This window comes from Nematostella vectensis, chromosome 2, assembly GCF_932526225.1.
Source record: "Nematostella vectensis chromosome 2, jaNemVect1.1, whole genome shotgun sequence".
NCBI classification, from domain to species: Eukaryota; Metazoa; Cnidaria; class Anthozoa; order Actiniaria; family Edwardsiidae; genus Nematostella; species Nematostella vectensis.
This window is the reverse complement of record NC_064035.1, coordinates 21707824-21730430: the sequence shown is the minus strand read 5'-3', so window position 1 is coordinate 21730430 and position 22607 is coordinate 21707824. Positions and strand designations below refer to the sequence as shown.

General features: G+C 40.8%; 1 protein-coding gene and 1 long non-coding RNA gene across 5 annotated transcripts in view; one reads left to right on the top strand and one right to left on the bottom strand.

The window, feature by feature from the left end:
* Window positions 1-22607, top strand: part of LOC5513157 (fibropellin-1) — a 56148-nt gene that overhangs the window by 23387 nt on the left and 10154 nt on the right. The window contains exons 11-31 of one of the 4 annotated variants that reach the window (XM_032382686.2): window positions 181-294; window positions 428-541; window positions 609-722; window positions 955-1068; window positions 5860-5973; window positions 6492-6605; window positions 6673-6786; window positions 7019-7132; window positions 7213-7326; window positions 7613-7726; window positions 7794-7907; window positions 9569-9682; window positions 9808-9921; window positions 19810-19923; window positions 20230-20343; window positions 20445-20558; window positions 20834-20947; window positions 21171-21284; window positions 21666-21776; window positions 21878-21991; window positions 22443-22556. In XM_032382686.2, the coding sequence (XP_032238577.1) occupies window positions 181-294; window positions 428-541; window positions 609-722; window positions 955-1068; window positions 5860-5973; window positions 6492-6605; window positions 6673-6786; window positions 7019-7132; window positions 7213-7326; window positions 7613-7726; window positions 7794-7907; window positions 9569-9682; window positions 9808-9921; window positions 19810-19923; window positions 20230-20343; window positions 20445-20558; window positions 20834-20947; window positions 21171-21284; window positions 21666-21776; window positions 21878-21991; window positions 22443-22556 (2391 nt within the window). The remainder of the gene's footprint in view (window positions 1-180; window positions 295-427; window positions 542-608; window positions 723-954; window positions 1069-5859; window positions 5974-6491; window positions 6606-6672; window positions 6787-7018; window positions 7133-7212; window positions 7327-7612; window positions 7727-7793; window positions 7908-9568; window positions 9683-9807; window positions 9922-19809; window positions 19924-20229; window positions 20344-20444; window positions 20559-20833; window positions 20948-21170; window positions 21285-21665; window positions 21777-21877; window positions 21992-22442; window positions 22557-22607) is intronic. The other 3 variants (XM_032382687.2, XM_048724183.1, XM_032382688.2) reach the window with 3 other exon arrangements.
* Window positions 12739-17999, bottom strand: LOC116618688. Its single transcript, XR_004296296.2, has 2 exons — window positions 17413-17999; window positions 12739-17339 (listed from the first exon to the last, which is right to left on the bottom strand). It is a non-coding gene; the product is annotated as an uncharacterized LOC116618688 (long non-coding RNA).

Sequence of the window (22607 nt, the reverse complement as noted above, 5' to 3'; positions counted from 1 at the left end):
CACATCAGAAAAACTCGAGTCTTGGGGTTACCAATATTTGCTACCATAATTCTTTTTGTATACCCTTTTTCTTAGGTATTGGGCTCCGCTCATTCGGCGCTTTTGTCAATTCGTCTATGGCAAGACATGCACTAAAGAATTATCACTTTTTAATATTATCCTTTTGCTTTTAAATTGCAGATTTGAATGAATGTCTAAACAATCCTTGTGTGCATGGCGGGACTTGCACAAATACAGCGGGTGATTACAGATGCGCGTGCGTACAAGGGTGGACGGGAAAGAACTGCGATCAAGGTAATGGTTCAATTCAATGCATGAATGTACAAATGTATCAGCTGTTTTAATGCAATGGGATCAATATACAAATTTGTTTGTTATGAATAACATTTGTATTGATACATGGCACGAATATCATTCTTTTTTCTAGATGTGGATGAATGTGTTGCAAATCCGTGTGCTAATCAAGGTACATGCTACAATAATGACGGTAGCTACACGTGTGCTTGCGTGGCTGGATGGACTGGACTCAACTGCGACCAAGGTGAATTTTATTGCAGGTTTTTATATCAATCTATAAAATTAATTGATAACTTTATAATTCACCGCAGATGTAAACGAGTGCGCTACCGATCCGTGTGATAACGGAGGAACATGCGCAAATACCGACGGTAGCTACACGTGCACTTGCACCGCAGCGTGGACTGGACCAACTTGTAAACAAGGTGAACAATATGTGCTGTTAAGCCTGGCCTTTAAACTAAAGTCTTACGTACACTTAAAATGTTGGCCGTAGTCTACTCGCTGTTGATAGCATGGAAACTGATGCAATGCTTTGTTAGTGGTCATATTAGTGGTGGTTACGCACACTTATTTTCTCATATTTCCCATTTCCTTGATTACGCAAATGTCAGAAAATCAACTTTATAATAAATGTTGTAAACTATGCCTTTTCAGATGTGAACGAATGCCTCAACAATCCTTGTGTGTATGGCGGGACTTGCACTAATACAGTGGGTGATTACAGCTGCGCATGCGTGCAAGGGTGGACGGGAAAGGACTGCGACCAAGGTAAGAGCTAGAGCATTTGAATGGACAAAACACGTGCTTTGTTAGAATAACAAATGACTTTCTTGTCATATGTTTCCTAGATGTGGATGAATGTATAAAAAATCCTTGCGCTAATAATCCTGGCGCTAAATCCTTGACACTTACAAGACGTCTTCCAATATTAGTTGCCTTACAATTTTTATTTATAAAATATGAATATTTTTGTTCATCACTGCCTTTCTTGCTGGCACCCCTTTGACACCTTTACAATGTTCTCTTCATGAAATATGAATATTTTTAGCGGAGCCAGCGCGGCCGCAGGCCACTCGCGGAGCTTCATACATAGAAATTGGTAAACTAGGCGACTCAAAATTTGTGGTCAATGACGTCATGTCATACTTTTTTTGTGCCCGCTATCTGTACCACTCACGTGACCAGCACATGCGACCAGGCCAGCTAATTAATTGATCGCTCTAAACCTAGTTCCAACAAGAACCGGTGGGGACTTGGAAAAGACGGGGGGAGCTAAGCCTATTTTGACTTTTGACTCTAAAGAATTGACAAGAAAAGTGTTCAATAGAGAAAATTCAACTGATTATAGCCAGTCAAATGGCCCTTTGAAAAAGAGAATTTGAAGGATATATCTGTCTAAGGAATTGATTTGAACTTACAAGCTAGGAATATAGGCTCAAGAGTTCGTAAATACTGTTTTCACCTGGTGCGTTGGTTGATAAGATGAAGGAAAAGGCTAAAATACCGGCAGCATTTATCGAGGAATTGTCGAGCCTCTGACCTTCTATTCCCATTAAGATGTTACGGAGTAAAATCAAAGAAGAAAGGCTTAATTTATAATAGCTAAAATACGGAATTGATCGCCAAAACAACAAGCGAACACAAACCGACAACATGGATAGTCAAGGTGAGTTTGTCGGAAATTCAATTCAAAATAGTGTGAATAGAATATATAAATCAAAACGTAATTTCCGTCTTTTTTTCTTTTATATGTACTTAATGCTTTTTGTTTAAAAATATTTCAAACAATACAATTTTCGTCCCTTCACAACTTCTCTGAATTTTGCTGCATTGCATTCAATCATCATGCTTCCACTGTCAAATTATTGAATTCTGATTGGATGCTATTTTGGCGCGCATATAATGGCTTCCCAGTTCTATCGTTAATATTTTTTTCTATAAATCAATGCTTATCTAGCTAAGGTAAGAACGACCTTAACAACTCGTGTATACACAGTTGTGTTAGTTAAACTATGTATCATTTAGCCTATTCAATTGAAAATTGTTTGTTATTTGCTGGCAAATGTTCGAGGAAAGGCATAAACTCATCCTTGCAGTTGCAAAGTCTTTTCCTCCCACTTGTCTTTGCTATTTTATTCTCCCGAATTCTATTTTCAAGATACTAAAACGTCAGAATGTCTCTCTTTCTTTCCCATATAAATATCAATATTGATTTTTGTGTGCTTTCTTTTGCTAAGGATTCTAGAATCTAACCAACTTTGTTTTCCTCTGTGTATTTTTTCATGTTTTGAGAAAATTAGAAAAAGGTATGTCATTGCTTTGAAATGACTAGTGATTATTATTTCTCTTATTCAGTTGAACTATTAGTTTACCCAAAAGCCATGATGTGAGACGGAATGAAGGCATGGAAGATGAACAGCATACAGTATTTAGCAAGATATTTCGCTTTCCTTTTCTTCCCTTTTGAATATGATTATCCTTTGCAATCAATCTGCATTTTTCCCCTAAGTAAAGATATTTTTCTCTTTGGTTGTTATTGTCATTAAACTCAGAATTAACAATTATAATAACTAAAACTGTGATTTCTTTTTACTTTTTAAGGGGGAAAAGATTGCCCAAGTGCTATTCCCTTTTCTATTTTTTGGGTCTCAAACAAATTATGGGGGGAAATAAACTGATTCACTATTAAACATCCTTTGTGCATTTAAGATTTATAAAATAGATATGGTCAAATCTATTCAGAACCTACATTTCTGCATCTAATCCATATTGGCTCTTATCGTAAAATTGCTGTTTACCATAACTGTGTTCCGTGAGGGACTGCCATAAAAACAGAGGAGGGTGATCATCAGCAAAATTGTAACCCCAAGGAATAACACCTTGGGTGTGGTCAACAGTAATTCTTACCACTAAAAGATAGCTCATAAGGTGTGGTCGAAGCAATTTCTTTTTCTAAGCACTAGAAATAAACACATCTTCAGTTTTCCTGTATTCCTTGAAACACCACCGTGCCCATCCTCATTTCTGACTACATTCATGTCCAGTTGTTAATTGAGTGTGCTTGATCCACCTTGAAGCGAAGACAACCCCCTGAGGGCTAGCAGAAGCGAAGACAACCCCCTGAGAGCCAGAAGAAGCGAAGACAACCCCCTAAGGGCTAGCAGAAGCAAAGACAACCCCCTGAGTGCCAGCAGAAGCGAAGACAACCCCCTGAGGGCTAGCAGAAGCGAAGACAACCCCCTGAGGGCTAGCAGAAGCGAAGACAACCCCCTGAGGGCTAGCAGAAGCAAAGACAACCCCCTGAGGGCTAGCAGAAGCGAAGACAACCCCCTGAGGGCTAGCAGAAGCAAAGACAACCCCCTGAGGGCTAGCAGAAGCGAAGACAACCCCCTAAGGGCTAGCAGAAGCGAAGACAACCCCCTGAGGGCTAGCAGAAGCGAAGACAAACCCCTGAGTGCCAGCAGAAGCGAAGACAACCCCCTAAGGGCTAGCAGAAGCGAAGACAACCCCCTCAGGGCTAGCAGAAGCGAAGACAACCCCCTTAGGGCTAGCAGAAGCGAAGACAACCCCCTGAGGGCTAGCAGAAGCGAAGACAACCCCCTAACGGCTAGCAGAAGCGAAGACAACCCCCTGAGGGCTAGCAGAAGCGAAGACAACCCCCTGAGGGCTAGCAGAAGCGAAGACAACCCCCTGAGGGCTAGCAGAAGCGAAGACAACCCCCTGAGGGCTAGCAGAAGCAAAGACAACCCCCTGAGGGCTAGCAGAAGCGAAGACAACCCCCTAAGGGCTAGCAGAAGCGAAGACAACCCCCTGAGTGCCAGCAGAAGCGAAGACAACCCCCTAAGGGCGAGCAGAAGCGAAGACAACCCCCTGAGGGCTAGCAGAAGCGAAGACAAACCCCTGAGGGCTAGCAGGAGCGAAGACAACCCCCTGAGGGCTAGCAGAAGCGAAGACAACCCCCTAAGGGCTAGCAGAAGCGAAGCCACCCCCCTGAGGGCTAGCAGAAGCGAAGACAACCCCCTGAGGGCTAGCAGAAGCGAAGACAACCCCCTTAGGGCTAGCAGAAGCGAAGACAACCCCCTGAGGGCTAGCAGAAGCGAAGACAACCCCCTGAGGGCTAGCAGAAGCGAAGACAACCCCCTAAGGGCTAGCAGAAGCGAAGACAACCCCCTAAGGGCTAGCAGTTAGTAGCATTCCGTGACTAACTATTTTATGAGGAGTCTCCTACACCCCTCCTGAATGAATATTGTCAAATGTGATTTCTCTATTCTTATCTATGCTGTAGTTACATTTATGACTGCTAATTTTTGGTGATTAAAAACTTTATCTGGGGTTTTAATTGGGAGTTTCACAGTTTAAAAATGATAACTGTGCTGTTAGACTGAAGCAGGAGAAGGATAGTGAATTAAAATATTTGTTTTCACAAAGATTTGTAGTTGCATCTTCATAGCTGTCAACTCTCCCGCATTAGGCGGGAGTCTCAAGATTTTGAACCTTTTCTAAAGCCTAATTATCTTGAAAATACCCATATATTTTTTGTATTCTCCCGCATTAGCTATCTTGGTGCTTCTGATACATTCACTGTATTTTCTCAAGATTTTTCCTAAAGCGACGTTGACAGCTATGCATCTTCCAACAACTTTTACTTCAGTAAAAGTGTTATGGCTCTCTTGGGCTCTCTTGCTGCGAACATCTGCTGAAGTCTTTTGATCTTCAAAGCTCTACAAAAGAACTGGAGTAATACATGGCCAGGCACATTTATGCTAGGCCTGATTATTTAATTTTAGAAATGTACAATAATTAATATCTGGACAGTATCAGTTGTCTATCAAATGAAGCTACACACTTATAGCTCATAACCTCTTGTGCTATTGTAGTAAATAATGTCCTGGGCACTATTAATAAATAATTGTAATATCTCCAATATTTTGGGTGTGCTACAAAGTGGGGAATGGGTCCAGCATTTCATTAAGGTAGAGAAATAGCTTAAATCGATAAAGCTTGGACCATGCATTTCAGGAGGGGGGTTGCAGTATACAACACTTGAGTCTTTCTACAGCATATATATGAATATTGTTAATATTGTTGTGAATATTGTTATTATGGATCTCTTTTTAATTATCAAAAGAAATTCAAGGGGTCATCTACCTAAACTACCAAGGATTCTTTCATATAAAAATATGGTAATAAAGCTTGCTCCGCTTTTAGGCAGTGCCTAAATCTATGTATTATTTTGATGATGTCAGCATATTTTTTTTTTAGTGACGTCACTGATCACGTTACAAATTATATTACCAAAGTTTTGCACCCCTCTGTACACATGCATGACACCTGCCAAGTTTGGTTGTCATACGATGTTTTCTTGGGACGGACGGACATCACGTCACAAAAACTTGAGTCGATGGGTTACCAATATTTGCTACCATAATTATTTTTGTATACCCTTTTTCTTAGGTATTGGGCTCCGCTCATGCGGCGCTTTTGTCAATTCGTCTATGGCAGGACATGCACTAAAGAATTATCACTTTTTAATATTATCCTTTCGCTTTTAAATTGCAGATTTGAATGAATGTCTAAACAATCCTTGTGCGCATGGCGGGACTTGCAATAATACAGCGGGTGATTACAGATGCGCGTGCGTACAAGGGTGGACGGGAAAGAACTGCGATCAAGGTAATGGTTCAATTCAATGCATGAATGTACAAATGTATTTCTTATGAATAACAACTGCAATGACAATATACAAATTTGTTTCTTCTAGCTACCAAAATTTTATTTTTCGGTAATTATAATCGTGTTTGATGAATGACTCATTGTAAGCGTACTGAAGGGAGGATAGGGAATTTGGAAACCGAGGTATTCATTGGTGCTATTACTAGAAAGTGCAAAGTTGCAAGTGTCGCACCAGTTGCAACTTGCACCAGAACGCAGCGCATATTTCGACTACCACCCTCCCTCCCTTGCACAAAACTCTGGTAATTGTAAATAAGCTACCTGATTAACCGAATGGGGAGATATTTCTGGAACTGTATATACTTTATGTACTGGTACTTCACACTCTATCTTGATTTGTAAATAAATTCCCAGGAAGCCCAAATGACGGTGTCTGCTTTGTTTATGCTTTTTAACGACTAGCGCAGGATTTAAACATTTGTTTTGATACAATGGCACGTATATAATTATTTTACTAGATGTGGATGAATGTGTTGCAAATCCATGTGCTAATCAAGGTACATGCTACAATAATGACGGTAGCTACACGTGTGCTTGCGTGGCTGGACGGACTGGACTCAACTGCGACCAAGGTGAATTTTATTGCAGGTTTTTATATCAGTCTATAAAATTAATTGATAACTTTATAATTCACCGCAGATGTAAACGAGTGCGCTACCGATCCGTGTGATAACGGAGGAACATGCGCAAATACCGACGGTAGCTACACGTGCACTTGCACCGCAGCGTGGACTGGACCAACTTGTAAACAAGGTGAACAATATGTGCTGTTAAGCCTGGCCTTTAAACTAAAGTCTTACGTACACTTAAAATGTTGGCCGTAGTCTACTCGCTGTTGATAGCATGGAAACTGATGCAATGCTTTGTTAGTGGTCATATTAGTGGTGGTTACGCACACTTATTTTCTCATATTTCCCATTTCCTTGATTACGCAAATGTCAGAAAATCAACTTTATAATAAATGTTGTAAACTATGCCTTTTCAGATGTGAACGAATGCCTCAACAATCCTTGTGTGTATGGCGGGACTTGCACTAATACAGTGGGTGATTACAGCTGCGCATGCGTGCAAGGGTGGACGGGAAAGGACTGCGACCAAGGTAAGAGCTAGAGCATTTGAATGGACAAAACACGTGCTTTGTTAGAATAACAAATGACTTTCTTGTCATATGTTTCCTAGATGTGGATGAATGTATAAAAAATCCTTGCGCTAATAACGCTGACTGCTTCAATACGGCTGGAAGTTTTACTTGCGGTTGTGCGCCTGGTTGGACAGGGCCAAGTTGCGACATGGGTAATTTATCGGTCACAGAAGACACGAGTGAAACCAATCATCTATTTTGAGAAGGGAGTGTTAGTGCTACGACTCCCCTAGAAGGGGGACCAATAGAACCCAAAAGATTAATTTCGTGAAACTCTTGATGTTAGGTTCTGTTTCTCGTGTAATGGCAGATTTTTTTAGCAAACAAAAGATCGAGCCATAAGCTCCGAATCACTGCATTTATTGTTTGTGGACTGAAGGACTGAATTTTATATGCTGGTGCTTGAACATTTTTCATTTGTGATATTTTTTTGTCCAGACATCAACGAATGCTACAATAATCCGTGTGCTAATCAAGGTACATGCTACAATAATGACGGTAGCTACACGTGTGCTTGCGTGGCTGGATGGACTGGACTCAACTGCGACCAAGGTGAATTTTATTGCAGGTTTTTATATCAATCTATAAAATTAATTGATAACTTTATAATTCACCGCAGATGTAAACGAGTGCGCTACCGATCCGTGTGATAACAGAGGAACATGTGCAAATACCGACGGTAGCTACACGTGCACTTGCACCGCAGCGTGGACTGGACCAACTTGTAAACAAGGTGAACAATATGTGCTGTTAAGCCTGGCCTTTGAACTAAAGTCTTACGTACACTTAAAATGTTGGCCGTAGTCTACTCGCTGTTGATAGCATGGAAACTGATGCAATGTGTTGTTAGTGGTTATATTAGTGGTGGTTAAAAAAATCACTTTATAATAATGTTGTAAACTATGCCTTTTCAGATGTGAACGAATGCCTCAACAATCCTTGTGTGCATGGCTCGAAATATCAAAGTCTTTCACCGGGAGCCAAAATAGTGCTCAACTTGACAGGAGCTGATATACAATTCTTGGACACTCAGTGCATTTAATGCAGTTTAATACAAACTTGTTTCGTAGACCAAGGTTGCCTTTAGTCCACTCCTCAGTTAAACTAACATTCAATCTAAAAAAAACTAACATTGAATGTTAGTTTAATTGAGGAGTGAACTAACGGCAACCTTGGTCTACGAAACAAGTTTGTATTAAACTGCATTAAATGCACTGAGTGCCCAAAAATTGTATATATATATATATATATATATATATATATATATATATATATATATATATATATATATATATATATATATATATATATATATATATATATATATATATATATATATATATAATATATTATATATATATAATATATATATAATACGTGAGTGCAGGCGTTCATATAACAGTGCTCAATACATAGGTGTAGAGCGGGATATATCTTGGTTTGTAGGCAAAAAAACACGCGAACTACCGTTTCATCTCTACAAGCCTGTTTCGTGGTTGCCCACTCATCATGAGATTTATTAAGAATATTTTACTACCATCACTTATATACTATCTATGCATAAAATTAACATAAAAATAGGGCGCGAAATTTGAATGGCTGTTATGATGAAATTGAATAGTTCAGCTGTTGCATAACAAGGCTTTGTTCCTGTGGCGGCACGAAGACACTAGCTCGTTACGCTTGTTTAAAGTTGATAGCTTGGGTTGGCGGATAATGATAAGTTTTTCTTTGAGGCAGAGATTACATCTTTTGCTAGAGCTGTTGTAAGCGGAGTGAGATGACAGGATTTTCCATGAAATAAAGTGTTCTATGTCGTTGTCTTTAAGGCTCCATATGTACTTGCTTAGTTCGGTCGAGTTTCTGTGTTTAGCGTGTCGGAATGAGGCGGTGTGGTTTCTATATCTTGTCTTGAATTCGTTCTCGGTTAGTCCTACGTAGGTTTCGGAGGTGTTGTTGCCCTTTCTTGTTACAGTAGCTTGGTAGATAACAGATGATTGGAGGCAGTTTCCGTCAAGGGGGCACGCGTTCTTTTGTCTGCAGTTGCATGTTTTGTTATTGGCGGTGGCGAGGGAGGTAGGGGCGTCTTCGGTTGTTATTGATGAGGCGATTATGCGTTTGTCGTGGCTGTCAATTATCTGCTTGGTGTTGCTCATGCAGCTATAACTGATTTTCATTGTGTTCCGGTTGAAGATTTTTCTGAGTTTGTGGTCTTTAGGGAAGTGCTTGTCTATGAGTGAGAGGAATCTGTTGCCGATGTTGGTGTCACATATATATATCATATATATATATATGTATCACATATATATATTGATAGACAAGGTGTATCTTCTTGGATGTAAGTTTTAAAAAAGCAGTCGTTTTCTTAACTGCTTTACAATATGAATTTTCCAGATGTGAACGAATGCCTCAACAATCCTTGTGCGCATGGCGGGTCTTGCACTAATGCAGCGGGTGATTACAGCTGCGCATGCATACAAGGGTGGACAGGAAAAAATTGCGATCAAGGTAAAAAAGTCATGAGAAGCTAAATTAGTTACATAACTCAAAGAATCGGCTTTTACATAAGTATCATAACCTAATGGCTAACGGCGTGTGTTTTCCTGTTTTCTCACCGGTGTATGTTTAATCAGATGCGGATGAATGTGCCCTCAAGCCTTGTGCTTATGGTGGGTCATGTGTCAACACTATGGGTAGTTACCAGTGCTTATGTACGGCGCAGTGGCAGGGTCCTACGTGTACCAGCGGTAGGTTTAGATTTTGAATTAGTGTTTTCCTTCTGTCGGCTATTTAGTAAATAAACCCCTTCTGGCGGCTTGGATATCGGCTAATAATGTCCAAGGATGAGAAATGGTACGAAAAAAAATGCGATCCTTAGAGCAGAACAATTTGAAAACGATACCCCTTCGGTGCCGTGGGGTCGGGCAAAAACGGAACCTTTCGAAAACGATGGCGTGATAACTCAGGTCCAGTCCAATTGGCGCGCGAGTACGCATGCGCTGTACAGCTTGTTATCGTTTACCTATCGTTTCTGCGTTTACGTCGGGACGGATCGTATCAAAATAAAAACGCTTCGTGTGGACGCAGATCTTTTTGAGAACGAAACAAAAAGGTTGCGTTTTCAAACGAAAACGGATACGTGGGAACAGGGTCTTAGATGTGGGACTGCCCATGGTTCGTTTGAACGCACGCGGAGACAATTTCCCATGCGCCCGTGCGCGCGCACTGGAACTTTTATTTGTTTAGTTTTTGCTTGTCATAATTTACCGTTAATCCTGATGAAGGAGGCATGCCGAAACATCGAGTCATAATTTACCGTTAATCCTGATGAAGGCAGCATGCCGAAACATCGAGTCATAATTTACCGTTAATCCTGATGAAGGCAGCACGCCGAAACATCGAGTCATAATTTACCGTTAATCCTGATGAAGGCAGCATGCCGAAACATCGAGTCATAATTTACCGTTAATCCTGATGAAGGCAGCATTGTCGAAACATCGAGTCATAATTTACCGTTAATCCTGATGAAGGCAGCATGCCGAAACATCGAGTCATAATTTACCGTTAATCCTGATGAAGGCAGCATGCCGAAACATCGAGTCATAATTTACCGTTAATCCTGATGAAGGCAGCATGCCGAAACATCGAGTCATAATTTACCGTTAATCCTGATGAAGGCAGCATGCCGAAACATCGAGTCATAATTTACCGTTAATCCTGATGAAGGCAGCATGCCGAAACATCGAGTCATAATTTACCGTTAATCCTGATGAAGGCAGCATTGCCGAAACATCGAGTCATAATTTACCGTTAATCCTGATGAAGGCAGCATGCCGAAACATCGAGTCATAATTTACCGTTAATCCTGATGAAGGCAGCATGCCGAAACATCGAGTCATAATTTACCGTTAATCCTGATGAAGGCAGCATTGCCGAAACGTCGAGTCATAATTTACCGTTAATCCTGATGAAGGCAGCATGCCGAAACATCGAGTTATAATTTACCGTTAATCCTGATGAAGGCGGCATTGCCGAAACGTCGAAAAAAATAGAACCCAGTGATTCAAGAAATAGTTATATATATATATATATATATATATATATATATATATATATATATATATATATTAGAACTGTTAATCCCGTCACCGTTAAATTTTCGCGCTATCAATTTTTCACACGTTCCGCCCTGCATATTTATGTAACTCGCTATTGTTCCTCTTGCCGCCTTAGCTAAAACTATCAGTCTATTATTATGTAAATTTCAATGTTAATAGTATATATACGATGGTAGGAATATTCTCATTAAATCCCCTGATGAGTGGGCAACCACGAAACAGACCTGTAGGGAAACCTATGTAGTTTGTATTTTTCTCAAACCAACACTATATATATATATATATATATATATAATATATATATATATATATATATATATATATATATATATATATATATATATATATATATATATATATATATATATATATATTAGATATGCAGCATATATATATATTAGATATGCAAGAGTTGAAGTGGTGGTCAAAACAGACACGCGAAGATTGTCTAACATTTCAGTGCCGTGCACCTGTTAAAAAAATATCATATATTTGCGCTATTTTCGGGTGTACAAATCGATGTATCCAAAAAGGGGAAGGTTTCTTCAGGGTTCAGCGGATTCTTTTTACGAAATTCCGAAAGAATTTACAGAACAACTTGGTGAAAAGCTGCGAAATTCGTCCCTCCAAATGCATTTATTTATTTATTTATTTATTTATTTATTTATTTATTTATTTATTTATTTATTTATTTATTTATTTATTTATTTATTTATTTATTTATTTATTTATTTATTTATTTATTTATTTATTTATTTATTTATTTATTTATTTATTTATTTATTTATTTATTTATTTATTTACTTATTTATTTATTTATTTATTTATTAGGCTTCTACCACTATTACACATATTGAAATAGCGGTAAGGTTGACACAACAGAGCACGGCCCCAACTCAAGTGTAACCCTTTACAATAAAAGAAAAAATAATTGACAATAACAACAACAACAACAAAATGAAGGAAAAACATGAAGAAAAAGTAATTTGAGACTGCATTTTCGGCATTGAAAGTAGTTTGAAGCGCCTGGCTATATCTGACTGTTTGTTTTTAAAAGAGGGTAATGTGACGTAGTGCGTATATCTACAGGTAGTGTATTCCACACCTTCGGAATTCGATTAAAAAATGAATTTTGAAAAAATTCAAATGCCGAGTCGAAAATCGCAAGAGTTTCCAGTTGTTAGTTTTTGAAAGATATAAATACCATCCCAATGTCGTCTTTGGTGTTGTATGTTATTCTGAAATGTGTAGTTACGCTGTGAATATTAAAATTCCTTTTTGTCACACGCAGCCCAAGGCTACTGTCAGTGGTTTATAAAAAAAATGTATGGGGGGATTTAAAATAACTATGTTAGCGAAAAAAAAACTTTTTCGTGAAAATTAAAACTATTGTTGCTGTATCTGAACCTTCCCGGGCTCCGTGACTGATATAATCCGCAAAACCACTTCTCATAACACAAGGTTTATTCTTTTCGAATTCACGGCTAATATTCACTGCAAAATGGGTATACAACTCAATTAAACGGGTACATACGTTCAGGGTGCCAACCCGGGGAATTACAGCTTTCAAACAACAAAAGAATTTAACAATTTCACAAATATTCCGAAATTTTCACATCAGCTTAGTTCAACTCCCCTTTCAGCCCCATGTGGGGCGCCCCAGGCAGAGTCAGGGGCCACAGGAACCCCGCGCGCAGGGAAAGCGTCACAACATCCCGCCCCCCATGAACGATCCGGAAGGCGCGTTCATTACATCATCATGTTTTCTTGATCATCTCATCCCTCATCGTTTATCGCCCCGAGCAGACATATCTTGGTAACAGGCCTTCTCAGCACGCGACCATCCACTCGAACTTCAACGTTCCTCACTCTTCCGTCCCTTCCTGGAAAGGTGTTCATGACCAGGCTTAGAGGCCATTTGTTTCTCCGTACATTATCATCTGCGACAAGAACTAGGTCACCAGCATGAAGATTCCGCGTCGGAAGGTGCCACTTACGTCTCTCCTGGAGGCTCGGGATATACTCCTTTAGCCATCTTCTCCAATAGAGTAGTTGTGCTTGGCGCCAACGCTTCTTTCGGTACTTATCCTTCTCGTCTGGTTCTTCTACGGGAATATTCGTCGACGGCCGGATATCGAGAAAATGACTCGGTGTAAGCGCTTCCTCATCGTCGGGACCTGCAGGGTTTCGCGTTAGGGGCCTGGAATTTGTCATACGTTCAGCGTCAGTAAAGCACCTACTCATCCATAAGGTCTTGACCCTTCACGCTCTTTAGATTTCTCTTTACAGTGCGCACCAAACGTTCCCAGACGCCTGACATGTGCGAGGCCGCCGGGGTCTGGAAATTCCACGCGAACCCTACGTCTAGTAGCTTGCTGCTAATTCTGCCAGGATTCATTCCTTTCCAAATCTCGCGAAGCTCTCGGTCCGCCCCTACAAAGTTTGTACCGTTATCAGACCAAATTTCCCTCACGTGGCCTCTTCGATTTAGAAAGCGGGTCAGGACCATGAGGACGTCGTCGGTCTCCAGGGACCTGGCGATCTCTAAATGAACAGCTCTAGAGTTCATGCACACAAATATGCATCCATAGCGCTTCGTGGATACCCTTCCTCTTCCGCGCTTCACATAAAAGGGACCAAAGAAGTCCACTCCAGTAAAGGTGAACGGGGGCTCGTAAGGCAAGAGTCTAGACTGGCAGTTCAGCCATCTGTTGGGCTTTGGTGCTCTCTGTTTCCGGCACACAATGCACCTCGTCAGGACTTGCTTAAAAGCCACACGTGCGTGTACTACCCAGAATTGCTCTCGCAAGGTTGCAAGCACCTGTTCCTGCCCACAATGTCCATTCCTCTCATGAATGTAACGTATGAGTATCCTGGTCACGTGATGATCCTTAGGTAGGATCATTGGATTCATTGCGTATAGGGAGATAGGCGTTCTCGAAATCCTTCCGCCAACTCTTAAGACTCCATCTTCTCTCATTATCGGCTTTAGACATGCCAACGGGCTACTTTCCTGCACTTTACCTTCAGCCTTCACGCTCTTCAGCTCCCCTGGATATACCTACTGTTGCACCTCGACTTCCCGCTTCGCCGTTTCTATATCTTCGGGAGTGATATGCTTCTGAATCACTGCAGGGTCTGGGTCCTTCTTACTCGTCCTACGTACAATCCACTGGGTGAACTTCAACAACCAGGCCCAGGCTCTCAATAGTTTCATCCAGTCAGAATATCACCCAATCATTTCCGCCAGGGACGACCTCTGCTCTATGCTCGTTGCATATACTTCCTTCTTTGTCTTTATGACACCTTCTGCTACTTCCTCATACTTCTCCTCCGGCCAGTTTCCTTCTTTCTCCTTAAGGAAGCCCCTTCACGTTCCTTCCTTCTTGACTCGTTATGCAAGAGTTTGTGATGTCGCTTCTCTGCGCGACAGCCACAAAATTCTTCAGACGAACACTTCCACCTGCGGTGACCTGGGGTGAGGCACGCATGACACAACTTATGTTCCTTTACTAAGTCCCACCTCCCCTGTGTCTTCAAACTTGCAAACTTCTCACATGCTCAACATAAACACTGGTCAGCGGTATTTGCACTAAATTTGGGGTCAGTCATAAAGGTGAAAGATAGTCTCTCGTTCTGGAACTTAGAAGAGGACCTTTCATTGTCCTGGGGTACCTTTCTTCTGTTGGGCGTGGCATTATCCAAATTTCTCTGGGGGTAGATATTTACAAATCCAGGGTCATTTCTAATAGCCGCCTGGAGCTTAAAAAAACCTTGCGAAGTCAGACAGATCTGGTGTTCCCCCTCGCTCCCGAATTGAATACGAGGTGCCCCCCCCATTTATTTATCAGGTATCCCAGGAGTCTTCCAACAATCTGTCTAAGGGTGTTTGGTGTACTGCGATACTGCCCCCCAGGGTCTTGGCAGCACCTTCTAGTTGTTCCCCAAAGTTACACAATCCGACATTATTTCCCAGTCTAGGCCCCTTAGTCAAATTGTTAAAACATGCCGCAGTAACCGTAGTAGGTTTTCCATATCTTTCCTCAAGTGCATTCATCACAGCTTCATAAGAGCATCCCGTTAACCTTTTTACTACTTCGTACGCCAGCCCAGTCATTATCTTTGGAGGAAATTCCACCCTTTGAGCGTAACTTAAAACTCCGTCCTCTATAGTTATCCTCTTTATTTTGGCTAACTTTGACTGTTAGTTTTTCTTCTTCGGGAAGTAAAGCATCATAAAAGGGGTGTTCACTCTTCGCAACACTCACATCACTAGTTGATAAAGCATCATGAAAGGGGTGTTCACTCTTCGCAACACTCACATCACTAGTAGATGCACACCACTTGTCAACTTTCTCTTTATAGCTGAGGGGTGAAAGAAGATGAACACCACTTGTCAACTTTCTCTTTATAGCTGAGGGGTGAAAGAAGATGGACACCACTTGTCAACTTTCTCTTTATAGCTGAGGGGTGAAAGAAGATGGACACCACTTGTCAACTTTTTCTTTATAGCTGAGGGGGGAAAGAAGATGGACACCACTTGTCAACTTTCTCTTTATAGCTGAGGGGTGAAAGAAGATGGACACCACTTGTCAACTTTTTCTTTATAGCTGAGGGGGGAAAGAAGATGGACACCACTTGTCAACTTTCTCTTTATAGCTGAGGGGTGAAAGAAGATGGACACCACTTGTCAACTTTCTCTTTATAGCTGAGGGGTGAAAGAAGATGGACACCCCTTGTCAACTTTCTCTTTATAGCTGAGGGGTGAAAGAAGATGGACACCCCTTGTCAACTTTCTCTTTATAGCTGAGGGGGGAAAGAAGATGGACACCCCTTGTCAACTTTCTCTTTATAGCTGAGGGGGGAAAGAAGATGGACACCACTTGTCAACTTTCTCTTTATAGCTGAGGGGGGAAAGAAGATGGACACCACTTGTCAACTTTCTCTTTATAGCTGAGGGGTGAAAGAAGATGGACACCCCTTGTCAACTTTCTCTTTATAGCTGAGGGGGGAAAGAAGATGGACACCACTTGTCAACTTTCTCTTTATAGCTGAGGGGGGAAAGAAGATGGACACCACTTGTCAACTTTCTCTTTATAGCTGAGGGGGGAAAGAAGATGGACACCCCTTGTCAACTTTCTCTTTATAGCTGAGGGGGGAAAGAAGATGGACACCACTTGTCAACTTTCTCTTTATAGCTGAGGGGTGAAAGAAGATGGACACCCCTTGTCAACTTTCTCTTTATAGCTGAGGGGGGAAAGAAGATGGACACCACTTGTCAACTTTCTCTTTATAGCTGAGGGGTGAAAGAAGATGGACACCACTTGTCAACTTTCTCTTTATCGCTGAGGGGTGAAAGAAGATGGACACCTCCCTTGACTTCCAAGTTGTCAACACTAGGAACTACTGAGTACTTCCCATTGTACTCAGCCAGCCTTTCAGCCATTTCCATCTTTAACTTTAATTCACATTCCCTCCTTCTTCTCTCAAATTCCAATTCCATCTTTCTTCTCTCATACTCCATTTGCATCATGGATTTTCCTTTTGCCCAGACATTGCTTCACGCAAAACTTGAATCTTTTCAAATAATTTATTTTGAAAGCTCACAATATTCCTCTTGGGTTTCAGTGTATTTCTTATCTACCCTTTCACACTCGGCTTCGTCTATATATTCTACATGTTACATATTTACTCCATGTGGCTTGAAAGTTTTTCAAGGCAGTTTCTAGCTCAGTTATTTCGACAGAATTTTCAACAAGGGTCTTAATTTTCGTACTTTCCTTACTCACCGCCCCCAAGTACCCTGCTAGGGAGTTCTTTTTGTGTTCAAGTCCAAGCGAATCCTCCAGCCTTTCATGCTCGCCTGCACTTCTGTGTTTTTCGCTCATCCTAATTGAGTTCGACTTCCAGCCTTTTCTCCATAGTCAGGACCTGAACTGAATGAATGTTGCTGTATCCGAACTCCCCGGCTCCGTGACTGATATAATCCGCAAAACCACTTCTCATAACACAAGATTTATTCTTTTGGAATTCACGGCTAATACTCACTGCAAAATGGGTATACAACTCAATTAAACGGGTGCATAGTTAATACAAACAATAATAAACAAGTGTACATACGTTCAGTTTGCCAATCCGGGGGATTACAACATTCAAACAACAAAAGAATTCAACAATTTCACAAATATTCCGAACTTTTCACATCAACTTAGTTCAACTCCCCTTTCAGCCCCCTGCGGGGCGCCCCAGGCAGAGTCAGGGGTCACAGGAACCCCGCGCGCAGGGAAAGCGTCACAACAGCTATAGACCATGTAGTACTGTGTTTAAGTCTCCCTTTATTTCACTTTTGCCGATAGAATGTCAGTCAGCAAGTTGGAAACCCGCAACGAATTGTATTTTTATAAGCTTACTGTAAGAAAGCTAGCAGTCAGAATGAGACTACAAACATATCGAGCGTTGCACATGAGGTCGACGAAGAAAGAGAAATTTGTTAATTTTTTTTATATACCGAAATGATCACGTTTTTGTAATTTACTCATACATTGAAATTCACTCACTTTGACAGAGCATGGGCTTCCTCCATGGTAACAAAGGTATCCTTCTAAACAGACATGACTTGTATCCAAGTCAAGTAAGAGTTTTCTTCACATTATCCTAACAGTCGGCGACTTTTTCCCCCAAGAGAAAAGACCCTTGAGATTGAGATAAACTTGAGAAACACTGTGAGCTAGAGAAATTGTTTAAACTTAGTTGATAGAACCCCCCCCCCCCCCCTGGCTATGCACCTGTTTGGGAAAGTTCTAGCAGCTAATATATACTAGTCCTAATGCAACTTTGTTTAAACTTTTCTTAGTGTCACAGTGAACTGAATTGAGCATATGAGGCTTGGATGTGGTGCATAAAAAAATTCAATTTCTCATTGAGTGGCCACACTTAAAATATGTAAGTTTCTTCATCAATTATATCTGATTTCTAATCTCTATGTACATCATGGCCAGTATACAGCTCTTTCCTTGGAAGTAATAACAGATAAGAAAGGGCTTAAATGCTTTGTTGATAATGGACAAATTGAATAGGTGTTCTGGAATAACACTAATCACTGATAAGTGCATTGAAAAAATAATGTTCTAAACAGAATATTGCATTATTGCATTATGAAAATATTGTTTTGTTCCAACAACATCACAAAACCCATCTCTACAATAAGTAGCTGAGCTTGGATTTTGGTAGAAGTAGACATGATCCCTGCTAAGTTTTATGTCACCATCATCATCTTTTGCCAGACAGGAGAACCCCCAAGATGTGTCACTTGGCACTGAGGTGTTGACCAGTGCTGCTAACTGATAAATTCTCATTTCACTCTTGCACGTGTATCAAGCGAGTACACAGAAGGGTGCACAGGATGCATGCTCACCTACTTTGGCCACAACAAATGGGTGTAAATCATGCCTGTATATCATGCTTATTCAACCATTTCCACATTAAAAACACAACAATGTAAAACAAATGAAGAATACTGCCATACTGTCAAATTTACCAGAAGTGGGATTATACAGCACCATGCAGCCAGTGAGCAACACGCAAGACTCACAGCAACATGAGGTCGCACCATCCAGGCGGGACAACAACGCCTCTGAGAAGGTAGCTACGAGAGCCCCAGAGAAGATAGCTAGACCAAGACGAGCAGCTAAGAAGCCTGTCTACCTTAAGGACTACATAAGAACTTAGATACCATATCAGATACTTGAACTCTTTTGTGATTGTTGTCGTTTCCTCCAAAGCAAGGGGGATGTGACGTGATCTTAATTGATTGTATCGAATTACGCGTCTTAGGACGCTAGTCCACTTGTATCGAGCACTGAGCAATACGTCGAATAAAGAGCTAATCACGAAGAGAAACTAAACACACATCTTTGCCCTTTTGCAAAATTATCGCGTTTCTCGCCGAACAAAACATAATAAATACACTTACCATTTTTCATCCGTTTAATACCGAGGGTTTCAGTCATCCACAAACAAAAAGTTGTAGGAGCGCATGTTTTTGTAAGCTTTCGTCTCATTTGAAGAATAAAAAAAGGACTGCAAGCAAAAGACGAGTGAAGGATAAAAGTTGAAAATCTGTTGAAAAATCTACTTTTTTAGAATGCAGGGGTCAATTCCGTAATAACACATCTTTTGCAAGTAATGCTATCAAATATCTAGACTGAAAGAGCGAAAATAAATGGAAAATCCCGATTTTCGCCTACAGTTGCCATGTTCGTGCGTTGCTGTTTTTGACCACCACCTCATCACTGGAAGTAAATTGACATGCCAAAAGTCATGCGACTGAAACCCAAGAATTAAGCAATGAGCGCGCGTTAAAATTAATCACTAGGATATAATTTTAAATTTTTCCTTTATTAGGAACGCTTGCACATCGAGATTGTTCAAAATATCATAATATTTGTTGTTATTAAGTTGAAGGAGTTGTGGACACTGTCCAAATTTCGAACATTTGCCTTTTTTATTTTCAACCAGATGTGAACGAATGCCTCAACAATCCTTGTGTGCATGGCGGGACTTGCACTAATACAGCGGGTAATTACAGCTGCGCATGCGTACAAGAGTGGATGGGTAAAAACTGCGACCAAGGTATCTGGAATAACGTTATGGTAACCGTTCTTTACTTGAGTGTCGTAAACCACGACGACTTCACATCCCCGTGACCATTTTGTTCCATCCTCTTGATACCAAGTTTGATTGTCATACTTACTATGGTTTTTCATGAGATATTAACATTTTCGTTTTTGATGACGGACGCCAGAATAGTTCTGTTTTTAGACCAGAATCCTGGTCTAAAAAGGCCAGCTGAATGTTTCGAATGGCTACATAAAAAAGGGGGTCGGACAAAAAAGACAATGAAAACGGAAAATACAAAAAAAAGATTGTATTTCACAGATGTGGATGAATGTGTTACAAATCCGTGCGCTTATCAAGGTACTTGCTACAATAATAACGGAAGCTACACGTGTGCTTGCGTGGCTGGATGGACTGGACTCAACTGCGACCAAGGTAAATAATTGCTGTTTTTCTTTCTTTCTTTTTTTTTTCTTTTCTTTTTTTTACAAAAAAATGAGAAATTAGTTTTCAATGTTATTTTGCCACCTCCTCAGACTTAAACGAGTGCGCTACCGATCCGTGTGATAACGGAGGAACATGCGCAAATACCGACGGTAGCTACACGTGCACTTGCACCGCAGCGTGGACTGGACCAACTTGTAAACAAGGTATTTTTGTGTTACATATAAGTTATAAAAAAATTTATAAAATTAAACACATTACGCAAATGATTCAAACCATGTTAACATGTACTGGACAATCTCTCCCCTGTACTAAGTATGTGCAACCCTAGCAGATACAAGGAATGACTGAGGTTTGCTCCCTCCTGTACTAAGTATATGCAACCCTAGCAGATACAAGGATTAAATGAGGTTTGCTCCCCCTGTACAAAGGACATGTAACCCTAGCAAATACAAGGAATAACGTCTTCTTTTTCTTTCAGACGTCAACGAATGCCTCAGGAATCCATGTGCGAACGGGGGCACGTGTTCAAATGTTATTGGTGGTTTCGGGTGCAGTTGCTCTGTTGGATGGGAAGGACACACTTGTGCTAAAGGTTAAACAGCGTTAGCACAACTTAGACCATTCTAAAGACCGATCATTTTGAGTTTTTTTATCTAAATTCTGACAATGAGATAATCAACACTGCCCAATTATTGAAGAGGATTTTTTAAGAAAGAAAGTTTAGAGTAGCGGCTCAGAACAAGTAATAAGCAACAAACAATAAGACAACCCAATTGCTAGGAAAATTAGGTAACGTGGAATGTCTTTGTCTCTAGACGTCGATGAGTGCCTTGATTCCCCGTGTCAGCACTCAGCAAGCTGCACCAACACCCAGGGGAGCTACACTTGTACCTGTGTCAGCCAGTGGACTGGACCCACGTGTAACCAAGGTATTACGAGTACCCTGTAAACAGGTAATTCCATTCGTGATATACAGTCACCTTTGCCTTGACAAAATGTGGAAAACACGGGGAAAATAATGTTAAAACTCGTCTTTGAAGTGCTAGTATTAGGAGGCAGAGAGGAACCCGCTACTGCTTACACGCATGTGAAATATGATCATGGTTATTGACCTCTGCCTTGCTTAGTACCCTTATGGGGTATAGCCATGTGGACAGCCACTGTACACCCCGCCGAGGGTGCAATTTGTAAACACAACAGGAACGTGAAGTATTTTGATAGTTGAAACTGATATTGTATTTCTATTATTGTTATTTATGCATTGCAAATCGCAAATACAACGCAATCCTCACCGTGCTCTCTATCTTTAGATGTTGACGAATGCGTGGATAAACCTTGCAATAATGGAACTTGTGAGAACACACTTGGTGACTTTAGATGTGATTGTCCTGAAGGCTTCGGCGGGAAAACGTGTAATGGAGGTACGCGCCATTATCGCCCTTCTAATATCGAATCATATTTTAAAGTAGGACGTATATACAAGAAATATACTTGAATAACCGTTGAGTGTGTCCCCTTAAAGACATCGATGAATGCCTGTTGGAGGTTTGTCATAACGGAGGCACATGTACCAATAAAATGGATGGCTATCTTTGCACGTGTGGAGAAGGCTGGCAAGGCCATGATTGTACTCTGGGTAAGATCTTTGGTGGCAATGTTTTATAACACATTTAATAATATGTCAAGGCCGCTGTACGGCCTAAACGACGTGACGCATGATGATAGTAACTTGCCCCCTCTCCTCCACCTATCCCTGCATCCTCCTTGGACCTATTAATGGGGCAGTGTCATGGTAAGAGCTTTGCAATAGCTCTCCGGCCCGGACACTTCAGTCAAATTCTAATATGGACTTATGAGCCTTTGGTACATGTGGGAGACATAAATTCAAATGAAATGACCACAAACTGTCAATATACATGGTTTTCAGCAAAATATTGCATATAGTTTTAACAAGGCATTGACAGCTTAAAGTTTAACTGTTTGTAGACAGTTAAAAGCCTACAATAAACACTGACTCCAGACATGCGCAGTACCATGACGCTCCCCCTTTAACCCAAACCGTGTGTCGTAATGGATTCTATTTGTAGATATCGATGAGTGCAGCACTAGCCCTTGTGCACACAACGGCACGTGCTATAATAGCATGGGATCATATGCGTGTGCCTGTCTTGATGGATGGACCGGGTACGGCTGTGAACGAGGTATGCTTGTGTTCATTGGTAAAAAAAAGTCATTTCTAAAGTCACAACCAG